Here is a 12,944-nt window from a genome sequence, read left to right as displayed (position 1 = left end):
TTATCTGGGCACCTTATGCAATTATCTTGGCACCGTGTAACACTATCATAGCAATGTATTCACTATTTATCTGGGCATTGGGTGACAATATCCGGGCAATGTATCCGTTATCTTAGCACTGCTTGCCACTATTTGGACGCTGTATAGCACTTTGTATGGACACTGAATAGAATTGTTTACGGTATATAGGTTCTGTATAGCAGTGGATGGCACTACACACTTTATCTGGGCACTTGTCAGTATATTTAGGTGTTTCTATCTATCTGAATAGGGTATTGGAGGTGTAGGTCATATTTTGAGAATTGTTGCTATGCTGGCATCATAATCTCAAAACTTCTCGTGCACCACACATTGCTGGGGGTCATGCTTTTAAGGGGTTTTTACGGGAGTTAAATATTGATGGACTATCCTTAGTGTAAGCGATCAATATTTGATTGGTGGGAGTCCTATCCCCAAGACCCCTGCCGATCAGCGCAATGAAGGGGCCATCCAGCGAATTCTGCGTCCTCTTCATTGTTTACACAGGCGGCACGTCCGTACAGGCGGCTGTGTCTGGTAATACAACTTATCCCATTGATTCAGCAGGGGTCTCGGGGGTCGGATATTTAAGTATTAATACATTTCCATTCTGCAATTTTCAAGTCCTATTATTATTGATCTCCTACAGGGGTTTGGCATACGGTAGGTGGGTGTCAACAGTGTCACATAAGGTGATTTTCTTTACTTCCCCTCCCCCTAAATATGCGAAACTCTTAGCAAACAGCGGAATAGACTTGGATAAAATTCGGTCTGTTTTCCGGAGCTGCGATCAGTTTATTAGGAACGCTCTGCCAATGCAGAATAATTGGCTGCCACATCCCTAATTATACAAAAAAGTAATAAGATAACATCCCCAGGTGCCTTTTGAATTAAACATTCTGTCTCTGCAGGCAGTTCGAGTCGCAAGTCCTTTGAAAAAGCCTCGATGGCGAGAACAGAGCGGCGCTGCCTTCCTTCTGCTCCTCGTTAGCTTTCACGGCGGCGCTCCGCAATCACAGGGAACATCATGAAGACTATAAAGCTTGTCATAACACAAGATGACTCTTTTGTTGTTCTCCTTGTCTGGGTGCAGTGGGATAATTGCCGAATTTCTCTTCAGTCTTCTTTATTTGTTTTATCACGTCAGGCAGAGGAGATTTCATTAATAGAAAGAAAAAAAAATCATGGTATTTAATAGCGGTCCCAGCGCCGGCCGCTGCGTTTACAATGGATCCGTATCTGTGCCGCATTAACACCGTCTCTGATGACTTTACCCTTTTACCTGTTTTACCGCAGGCGCCTGACAAACGATAATCTTATGGGTATGAGCAGACAATGTATTCCAATTGATATGATTTAAAGGGGTACCCCGGGATCCTCCATATTAAAGCCCAGTCTATGTGTACCATTACCTGATAATCTTTTCTCATTGGGGGTTTAGTTTCTTGTAGTTTATAATCATTGTTGTCATGGAAATCCGGACTATTTGATGGGCTTGTGCTTAGAAACAGCAGCCAATCTGAATGAGTAATGCTGCACTATAAAGCATAGGGGAGGGACAGAGCAGCAGTCTGAGCATCTTATGAGACATGAGGTGGGCCCAACACTGAATTGCTCCTGCTGCTACTCATCACATGGCCATTGAGTAAAATATTAATTCTTTTTACCTGCTGCTGCCACTAGGGGGAGCTAATTGCGTACAGATTTAACCAGCTTTTAATGAGTTGTATAAATACATCCGCACCCCATGCCCTCCAAAAGATTGCTGCGTAAGTGGACATATCTCTCGAGTAGAGGTTTTAGAAAGGTCAGCATTACCAATTAATCGTATTTGCTATGGTCTGGCCTGGCTGCAAAGTGAAGTTCAAACTTTCTCCACTGGGGGGAGCAATGTGCATTCACCATGTAGATTTGTAAATTAATATATTTAAGCACAAAATACAACGGCACATTTTTCTATGGGGCCCTATGGTTTGTGTGAGTACCCAAGAGCCACAAAATGACTCATTAAGTATTCCGGATGACTCCGCAATGACTGATTGAGGTAGGAAACAATATTTTTGGGGGAGTTTCCCTTTAAAGCCTATAACCCTTGACTTATAATGGGGTGCATCAGGGTTCTGTTAAGGTTTCCGTCGCTTTGATGGCAACAATAGCGCTGGCCTATTAGTGATGTGATTTGTATCTGTTGTCCTCATGACACAGAAGGGACGATGGTGCCTGTAAAGTGTTTAAAAAAAGTCAGTAATTTCAATAGCACCTGACTAACACTATTCTAGGGCCTTATTAAGCCCCCTGTCCCCATACCTAACTTCAAGTGAATGTTCGCCCTAAAACACCATTTTGTTTTGTTAAATAGATTAAAATTTGGTGCTGAATAATTTCTTAATGTTTTTTTATAACACTTGGAGTTACATTTTTCCAATACAGAGTTCCAAATCCCCTGTATAAATATACAATTAAAAGACAAAATTCGGGTTACCTGCAGTTACCACTAGAGGGAGTTTACTGAAGACAAATAGTACATTGTGTTACGGCTGCGACCGCAGACGGGCGCCGCTCACCTCTGTCGTAGGTCCGCGACTGCAGAGTTCTGGCCTTCTGCCAGCGTCTCCGCCCCCCCTCGGAGACGCCAGCTTTCACGGGCATCCTGTCCTGGACTGTGTGATAGGGCGCGCGCGCTCGTCCCTGGCCTTAAAGGGACAGATTCGCGTGCATATTAAGTGTTCCCTACCCAATCCCCAGATCACCCTGCACTATAAAAAGGGCTCCGCCCTTCCACTCGTTGTCTACCCATGTTCATATTGCAAATGGTCTCTTAGTTGTATCCTGCTGCCAGTGTTCCCGTATCCTGTTGCTGTGTTGTCTCCTGTACCTAAGCCTTTAGTTGGAGTCGTGTGTATCATCTGCCACACCTAATGCCTTATATCACGTCTGGTATCATCTGCCAAGTCACGTTCCACCGTGCCAAAACCTCTGCTACTGTCTGGACTCTTTCAGGTACTCTTATGCTAAGGACTTTGCATAGACAGAGTTTCCCAACCTTTTCAGGCTCGAGGCACCCCAGGAAAAAAAAAAAATTCTCAGGGCACCCCTACCAAAAATTGTTTACAAAACGACAAAAAATGGCTAAAAACAAGCACTATACTACAACGTTTTTTTGTAAGGCAGATTTTGAATTGACAGCGTTGTTTGATTTATTTTTTGCCCACATTTTTTTTAAGCTGTTGAAGCGAATGCAAAAACCGCAGACAAAAAAAGCACCAAACGAGCGCCGCAGGTATTTTTTGCCTCCTATTAATTTCAATGGGAGGTCAGAGGCGGAAACCACTCGAAGACCATCAGCCCCCCACTCACAGTAATGACCATCAGCCCCCACTCACAGTAATGACCATCAGCCCCCACTCAGTAAAATGACCATCAGCCCCCCACTCACAGTAATGACCATCAGCCCCCCACTCACAGTAATGACCATCAGCCCCCACTCAGTAAAATGACCATCAGCCCCCCACTCACAGTAATAACCATCAGCCCCCCACTCACAGTAATGACCATCAGCCCCCCACTCACAGTAAAATGACCATCAGCCCCCCACTCACAGTAAAATGACCATCAGCCCCCCACTCACAGTAATAACCATCAGCACCCCACTCACAGTAATGACCATCAGCCCCCCACTCACAGTAAAATTACCATCAGCCCCCCACTCACAGTAAAATGACAATCAGCCCCCCACTCACAGTAAAATGACAATCAGCCCCCCACTCACAGTAAAATGACCATCAGACGCCCACTCACAGTAAAGACCATCAGCCCCCCACTCACAGTAAAATTACCATCAGCCCCCCACTCACAGTAAAGACCATCAGCCCCCCACTCACAGTAAAATGACCATCAGCCGCCAACTCACAGTAAAATGACCATCAGCCGCCAACTCACAGTAAAGACCATCAGCCCCCCCACTCACAGTAAAATTGCCATCAGCCCCCCACTCACAGTAAAGACCATCAGCCCCCCACTCACAGTAATGACCAAATGACCATCAGCCCCCCACTCACAGTATAATGACCCCTCAGTAAAGAGACCATAAGCCTCAGTCCCCCTCCTGGGGAAGGAATAAATAAGGAGGTATAAGAACAACAACTCCCAGCATGTCCAGGATGTTATGTGATTGAGAAAGTTTACAGGAGGAAGAGGTATAAGAACAACAACTCCCAGCATGTCCAGGCTGTTAAGGGATATAAGAGGACATTACGGAGAGGGGGTATAAGAGGAGAGAACTACAACTCCCAGCTTGTCCAGACTGTTATGTGATATCAGAGGACATTACAGGGAGGAGGTATAAGTGGAGAGGACTACAACTTCCAGCATTCCCCATGCTCCATTTCTCACACAATTGGTAACAAACTAAAGAAAAAAAAAGACTTACCCCGCACAGCATGGCTCCTCTCCCTCCGTCAGGCTTCTAGTGGGAAGCGGTGGACGGTACTCGGAACACGTGCACGCGTCACGTCTGCTACGTCGGGGGCGGAGCTTGTAGCAAAAAAAAGAATTTGTTTTTTTGCAGTGGATGAGAAGAGTGTCGCGGCACCCCTTGACAGTTCTCGCGGCACCCCAGGGTGCCACAGCACTGACTGGTATAGACTGTTGTTTGGCCAGCTGTCACTCCGCTACATCAGAGCGGCCTAGTAGGGCCACATTACCCTAGATTGTGATATATTAAACTGAATAATAACTCTGTATGCAGGAAGTTCATAGGCTCCCCCTAGTGGTGGCTGCAGGAATCCATTATTTTATCATTTATCTTTATATCCATGTGGTAACAGGAGATTTGTAGCTCCAACCACTACACATAAAATGAATTATAAAATGAAATGAATCATCACAGAATGTTGTACATGGTGTTATGAGATGGACACATTAATGTAAAATCCCCCTATAAGTGACTATATACTATTCCAAATCTCTCTTCTTTCATCCCAAATTGTTGTCTTTTATTTTTTAAATAGTCTATAAAAGGATCTCAGGTACACCCCCCCCCCCTCCCCCCGTCATACCACGTATCATAGTTTCTTCACTCTTCTATGCATCTCCAGAGCAGTGAAATGCCGCTGCCTATTATTTTCTATGAGTCATTACTTTAAAATGTCGCATTACCATTTTATTTACTGGACGATCATCATTATTTCTCCTTTTTCCTTCCAACAAACGTCGTGATCTTGAAGAATCTCCGTCTACAGACGCAATAGGGGCTCGTTTGCTACGCAACGCCGGATGTTTTTTTGTTCAGACGCAGGCTGTGTGCTGGCTCGCTGAATGGAGATGAGATGTGTCTGGAACATGTGCAGTCATCCTGGGGCGATGCTACTTTATCCACAGGTTATATCAGATCTAAGTTAATACTACGCTGAATTTTTTTATTTATTTTTTCTCAGCTGGGATGTGTTTTATTAAAAGGCAAAAACAATCGTTATGGTGACCGCCCCATGATAAAAAATGTTGACACCCCATAAGATGTTATCAGTGGGAGTGAATGCAGAGGCATACACACAAATAGGGCAACGTAGTAAAACTGAGAATGACCCCCACTGTGCGTCCCACCAAATGTACTATGTCCTAAGTGTCCTCCATTCTGTTCTAGGACCAAAAATCTTCCCTGATTAGTTATATCAAGTCAGAAGCTCTCCTATACAGAAATATTATGTATGATATAATTCTGTCTGCCTACAGCCACCACTAGGGGGAGCTCACTGCATATGGATTTAGATAGTTAGTTTTGAACTCAATTTGAACAGTATGAGTGAGCTCCCTCTAGTGGCGACTGCAGCTAACTGCTATGACCGTGTCAAGGCAAGCAGGGGAAGCGGTTTTGTTTTGGGTGGCCCTCCCACTAGGGGCTTATAGCATTTGTGTGCCCTACCTCTATGGAAGACACTACTGGGCCCATTACCTGAGATCCCACTGATATAAAATGCGGCAGCCCCTTTGGCTTCTGCACCTGGGAAAGTATCTCTTTATTAGTATATATGTATACATCTAACAAAGGGCAGAAAACACTATGTGTATAAGGCATAACAATAAGGGTTAAGGGAGCACCCAAGGGTCCATCTATCCCATAAAACGACTGCAGTGCTAGAATTTGCATATTGGGGGGCCCTGTTACTACAGGTGTTGCATTGGGGTCCAGGCACCTCCGAGCTAAGCCTCTGGTCCAACACCTGCACTTGGAAGAAACATATTGTCCATAATGTATATTCTCTTATCCCGTTATTTTCCTACAGAGATAAGCAGTGCCAAGCATGACAGAAAGCCACTGATCACCCCAATCTCCAAAGATCAGTCGATGTCGGCTCCGGTAAATTTGCATGGTATGTGTTATGGCCGAGGTCACTTTATGGCCCCAATTTATATATTTTAAATAGTAAAAAGTTTTTATTTTTTTTATTACAAATAACCACAACTCATTGTGTTACTATTTTATTTTGCTTTTATTGCAATGTTTTCTAATCTTATTCATACAGTTGAAGTCTACTCATAAAAATAAGACCTATAGAAATACTTATTTTATATTGGCATAAAACAAGGTGTGAACACTGCGCTGGCAAAAGTGGGAAAAAAAAAAGAGGGGGAGGGTACTACACTGGCGTGTTGTATACCACACATGGGCAACTTTAACTTTCTCATTGTGGTACAACTACAAGCTGAAACCCTGTTTACTGGGACTTGTAGTTCCCCTGCAGCAGGAAAGTAACATGTCGCCTACTGTTGTACACAACGCTTTATAAGGGATTTTGGCACACAAATAACACGACTACAAGCAACATCTGTGGCACACCGGTCACGCTGGTGGCAAATGACAAAGCCAGGATGATATACCCATGCCACATTTAATTACATCAGAAAATGGTATAAGGATGGCACCGTATGGGGTGGCAGCTTCTGCGTACACATCCTATAGCAGTGGTGTCCAACCAGTAGCCCTCCAGCTGTTGCAAAACTACAACTCCCAGCATGCACGGACAGCCGTAGGCTGTAGTTTTGCAACAGTTCGAGAGTTACCGGTTGGAGAACACTCCCGTATGGAATCATATTTAACCCTTTTCACTGATTTCAATGAAGTAAACCAATTTACAGACTGAAATGAACAAATGGCATCAGCATAATTTGAGCAAAGACGTCAATTACAGTTCAGAATTTCTAATCTCGTCAATTATCTTGTTTGCTCCTCCCACGTCGGGTGTTTAAAGATGTTCTTATTGTTTGATGTAATGAAAGGAAAGAAACACTATTATTATATACCGTATGTTTGGAATATCTGCATGTACTGAGTTTTTTGGGCTCTATGCTGCCACCTACAGTGCCAAGACACATCTGCACAATGTTAGGTAACGGTTTATAGATGACGTTTTTTGTTTTATGTGTAAACAGGGCTGGTGTATGGTGTCGGGGGCCCTTATTGATAACTAGTGTGCTAAACTATTACAATTTGTTAGCAGATGGACTATCCTAACAGGCAACGCAGTCACGTGTAGCCCTGCACAGACATCATTTTTTTGTTTTCTTGAATGTCTGAATATTTTTTTTTTTAAAGGGGTTGTCCAGGATTAGAAGAAAAGGTGTACATGTTTAATATCCCAGACACAACCCAGAGACAGGTTGTATGCTATTTTTTTGGACAAAAAAGGTCAACCCTTTTTTTTTTTTTTTTCTTAAATTCCGGACAACCCCTTTAAAAACATTTGAATAATAACGTGAACGTCACAATATACTGCCCATCAGTAGACCCTGGTCACATGCAAAAAGCTAAGAACTTACGAGGGGGTAACAGGATGGGCACCGGAATGTGCAGGATCAGGGCTGGGTACAATGTAGAATGGTTCTACCAGGCCAGGGGCACAACCGCGCTCCATCAGGTCGGTTCATTGATACAAATAGTCTAGTGGCTTTAGGATGAATATATTTCTGTACAGTGTATAGGGTATAGACTGTAGATGGTTATATCCATGCCTATAAAAATACTATTCTGCGCCTTTAAGAAAATAAATTATTTCTTTGCATCAAGTTAACCCTTTATCCATGGCAGTCAAGAGCAGAGTCCAAATGTAAAAACAAGAAAATACTCTGAGATATCATCTTCTCCAGACCTATTATCTCCGAGACCATAAGTCAGAGCAATGGATACTATCTCAGAATTTTTATTTGAATATGGTTTTTATTTTTTAATGTCTCTTCTGTATCACAAAGATATGAATGCAATAATAAAGTAATTGTCACTTCTGACCGCGTGATCTTGTGTGTTTCAGGTGTGATCGAATTAATAATGACCGCTTCAGCCGGACATAGATATTCGGTCCTTTTTAATCGGATTTATGACGACGGGCCTTGATGTCTCCCTATAGGGGAACCAAGGACCAGACAAGATGGCTTTCAAGCCTGTACAATCCCATTCTGACTTCACAAGATAAGCGGCGCCTCAGTAAGTGACGTTTTTTACTCCGTCTTTAGGTATAAGATTCAAATTATTTTTTTACGGCATTTTTGTAATCCAGGTTTGCTCGTTGTTTTGTACGTTTTCATTGAAAATTGCACTTGGCAAACAGATATCAATCATTGGCCAGTAAGGCCTCAAACATGGGATAATAGGGGCTTAAAACTTATTTTTTTTGCATCCAACTGTAACCAAATATCTATGGCCGACCGATGGCTTATTGGATGCAGAACATCATCATAAGGATCCACCATGAGTCCCAACTTTTCTGGGACTGACATTATTACGGACTGTAACACACGAGGCTTCACTGTCACAATGACATAGATATAAAGGACGGCAATATAGCATTATAATAATCTTCTTATCAAGTATAGCATTGCGTCTTTGGTGGCAAATAAAAGCTCTTAAAGGCAAACACCATAAATTAAAGACCACAACCACCACTGGACTTCAAAGCTCAAACACTTCTACCCCCTCCGGGCCCCAGTAATAGCAATCCCATTACCATTCATCAGATACAGCCAGAAAGGAGCTAATAATATTTGGGCTTTAGGTCATGAGACCTCTGAAGAAGGGGGGGGGATACCTGAAGAGGGTCGATCATTACCCCAGTGAAAGAAAACATGGTGCTTTTTCTTTAAGACTTGTGCAATTTGTTCCTTTAAAACAGCAGCTAATCAAACCCTGTGAAGTTCCGACCCCTGATTTTGGTGAACAGCCCCTCTCGGGGCAAGAGGCACATGGGGGAACCAAAGTGGCACAAATAAAGCTGAAAATACCATTAACTTGGTTATGAAGACTGAACCATCAGGACGGGTTGATGTTAATGCTCTACGTAAAAAAAAACCAAAAAAAACATAGATCCCCCTAATATATTATCTACGGCGTAAGGGGGGGGGGGGGGGGGCCTGGGTCTCACTCATTGTTTTCTGCAACTCTATTGGTTTCCATGGAGATGTGGCCATTCATTCAGGGTCATCCCTCTACTCAGTGCTCGGACCCAATCTGTTCATTCTATATAAGGGTGAGTGTCCTAACTCTGATCCCCACTGACTGGATCCATTCATAAATGGAGAAACACTTTAAGGGCGTATTCAGACGACAGGGAAAGTCGGCCGTGTGACGGATGTTTTTTTTAACGGCCGTCACACGGCTGCATTCAAATTAACGTTTAAGGGGCTATTCATGCAGCCGTTTTTTTAACGGACCAGGAAAAAATAGGGCACGTCCTATTTTTACCCGTTTTCCCGGATCCCTCAATAAACTCAAGTCTATTGAGGGTCCCACAAAAGTGCAAATCAGCCGGGAAAAACGGCCGTTTCTGCCATGTATATACTATCACTGTATGGGTCAATATGGGGGTATTGGCGATATGGTGATGGTCAAAAATGTAGCCTTTGTTCCAAGGCCCGGGAGCTCAAAGCCACACCTGTGTATAGTCATATACGAGGGCAAGTCATAAAGAAAGGTTCCCTTGTTTACCCTGATGATGTGTTGCATGTCGCCAGGATAACTGAGGTGTAATGTAATTTCATATTTCATCACTAGATGGCAGGAGCATCTCAAGATTCAGATCCCGTGTTGTTGATACAGTCAGTTTAGCAGTGGTAACCATGCTCTGGGCGAAGGTGAAAGGTGAACTTGTAGGGCTGGTCCTGATGGATTCCCAGGCAGTTGAAAAAATGAACACAAGAAGAACCGCGTGGAAACTTCACTCCCTTAAAACCATCTTGTCAGACGTACTGCTAGAGTTAAGGAAGAATTATTGCTTATAATAATTGGGTTTTCCATTACCCTCCAGAGACCAAAGCAAATTCAATGGTATGAAAGAATCAGTTCTCCAAAAAAAAATATTCAAGACAAGAAGTCCTGGAAAAGTTTTGGCAACTGCGTTATGAGAGAGTGTGGTGGACGTCGTCTGTTCGTGGAGATCAAGAAATGGAAGAATGTGGAATTACTGTCCAAGACCATGTCAGGCCACACACTGCTCGGGGATCTCTTGGAAAGTTGGGACTGGGAAATTTTGAAGCCTCCGGTCCTGAGGAGGCGCTGTCTGATTTTCATCTTCAAGAAACAACTTCAATGCTTAAACTTCCATTCTGATAACAAAGTCCATGTGGGCAGAAACTTTTTACCAGTTGTGATTTAATTCCTGGATTTGCCCCTTAGATCAGCGATTCAGCAGAGAAGACGATCATAATAGACCAGAATTCTCATTACATCAGTGGAGTAAACAAATTTAACATTACTTCATTATATTAAAAAAGGGAGATCAGGGAACCTCACTTTTGACTTCCCCTCATATTTCCTTCCTTAAACCAAGGAGCTAACAATCAAAAAATGGCTGGAGTAGTGGTATAACTATAAGGGGTGAAGAGGTTGTATTCTTACCTGAGCCTTAATGCTTGAGGGGCCCACAGGGCGTCTACCATACAATTAGCAGTACTAGAATTGGCTGATGGGGGGCCCCTGAATCACCTCTCCCTGTTCTGTACATTTCTGGGAATGCGGAATCACACCGCACCCTGCCCATTACTGGGACCCGACCCCCCCGAATCACACTGGACCCTGCTTTATACATTACCAGGTCCCCGTAACACACCCCACCCTGCTCTGCATGTTATTGGGGCCCCCTGAATCACACCGCACCTTCTCTGTTCATTACCAGAGCATCACTCCATTTATCATTGTAATACAGATTGCATATATTCCCTGCCAGGCCCCAGACACACTGGACCGTTCTCATCCTCACAGTTCTAGATCTGATGGGGGTTAAAAGATTACATTTATAAGTGTCCCTGAAACTCTTACCAACAGAAAAATGGGCAGCTTTCTAGGCCCCCCCCCCCCCCCCCAAAAGGTGGCTGATTAATGAATGTTTTCCGGAAGTGACTGTCCTGGGGTGCAGATATAGCATTCACTACCAGGATTATAAATGGCACATGGTAGGTGGGGATCTGTGACAGATTTTGCATCAGGGCCCACGCCGATGGTGGGTTACCACAAGTTACACCTCTGGAGCCCCCCAGTGTGCATCATATTGTCCATTGGGAGGGGATAAGGCCCACACTACCGGGCAAATTCTGACAAAAGTACCCTGGAGCGCTAGTTATACTAATTATATCATGGAAATAAATGACTTGTAGAGCATTATAAATCAAAATTGTGAACCCTCTAGACAAGGGTGTACATAGAGGGGGGGGGGGATATATTGGTGTTGGTTTATACCCCCACACCATGCCCAAAGAGTCGCTTGGTGCTAAGTCACCCCCAATCCCCCCCCCCCCCATGTCTTCAAGGGCATATGTACCATACAGGCAGCCCATGGAGAGAAGGGGTCTAGACCTAGTCGGTCCCATCGTCCCCTTTGGTAACAAGGAGTGAGGGATTGGCCCAGAGGTCCTAGAAAGGGGGTGGGGAAGGAAACAAACACCAGACCGTTTTGTCTTTGGTGTCAAAACTTGGCACCATCTTGGAGGCCCAGTTTGCTCTTTGCTTTGGAGCCCCCTCTACGTACACCACTACATGGCTTCCCCTCCTTTGTTTATATGGTTACGGTGAAGGTGGGTTTTGGCCAGATCTCTATGGGCCCCATTTTAGCTGTCAGGGATCCCTATATGGTTCTTGGTTCTACAGAGCTGAATGACACCGGTAGACCTTCATGGGACATATCTTATGGGGTCCAGTCCCTATTCTTTGGCCATATCTATTCTATGTAATGCAGTACATGGATTTTGAAAAAGGAAGAACACCCAGGTCTTGGTATCCCGTGTGATGCTGGCATGGAGTAAGTGACACATATGAACATAATTATTACCCCGGTCAGATATTACCAGGCCGACTCTGATATGTTATACAATGGGGGATGGTAGTATCATGGTCTACTGCACAAGGTTGCCCTCACCCCGGCTCTACCACGTCGTGGAGAGCAGCACAGGAATAAGAGACAGATGGACGGATTGGCACAACACGTTACAACACAGCAGAAGCGGCAGGCTGCTTGCACGGGCAACATATTAGATGACGGTTTCAAATAAAGTGGCTTTCTCCTTGCTGACGATGACCAGGGAGTCAGGAGGCAGCAGTTTGGTTTCTGCCTCAGGGGTTAGGTATTCAAGATGGTGGTGACCCCACACCGGGATGGTGAGGTGATGCCAACGCTGCAAAAAAAATAAATACATCATGCTGGTGAATTTAAAGTATAACTCTACAATTTTGTAGTAGGTACTCGTGTCCAGTTAACAAAAAATGGTTGAAAGTAATTTTTAGTAAGTTCTAATGATTTCTTGGAAAGCCGGGTGCCAACCAACATGGCCGACATTACAGCTCCCCCACGGGTTGCCACCCAGTTTTTCTAGACTCCTGAAAGACATATTCTGCGCTACGCTCTTTATCCAAATCTTAAAGAATGTCTCATCACAGATATCCACTTCAA

General features: G+C 44.0%; 1 protein-coding gene across 1 annotated transcript in view; it reads right to left on the bottom strand.

Annotated features, from left to right (window-relative positions):
• Nucleotides 1–6,482: 6,482 nt before the first annotated feature.
• LOC142656805 (sodium- and chloride-dependent creatine transporter 1-like) overlaps nucleotides 6,483–12,944 on the bottom strand; it is a 62,359-nt gene continuing 55,897 nt past the window's right edge. Inside the window, exon 14 of the mRNA XM_075831720.1 lies at nucleotides 6,483–12,669. Within this exon, the coding sequence (XP_075687835.1) occupies nucleotides 12,526–12,669 (144 nt within the window). The 3' untranslated portion in view covers nucleotides 6,483–12,525. The remainder of the gene's footprint in view (nucleotides 12,670–12,944) is intronic.

The sequence above is a fragment of the Rhinoderma darwinii genome, chromosome 7 (assembly GCF_050947455.1).
Source record: "Rhinoderma darwinii isolate aRhiDar2 chromosome 7, aRhiDar2.hap1, whole genome shotgun sequence".
Lineage (NCBI taxonomy): Eukaryota > Metazoa > Chordata > Amphibia > Anura > Rhinodermatidae > Rhinoderma > Rhinoderma darwinii.
The sequence above is the reverse complement of the archived record's forward strand: the minus strand, read 5'-3'. Positions and strand labels throughout refer to the sequence as shown.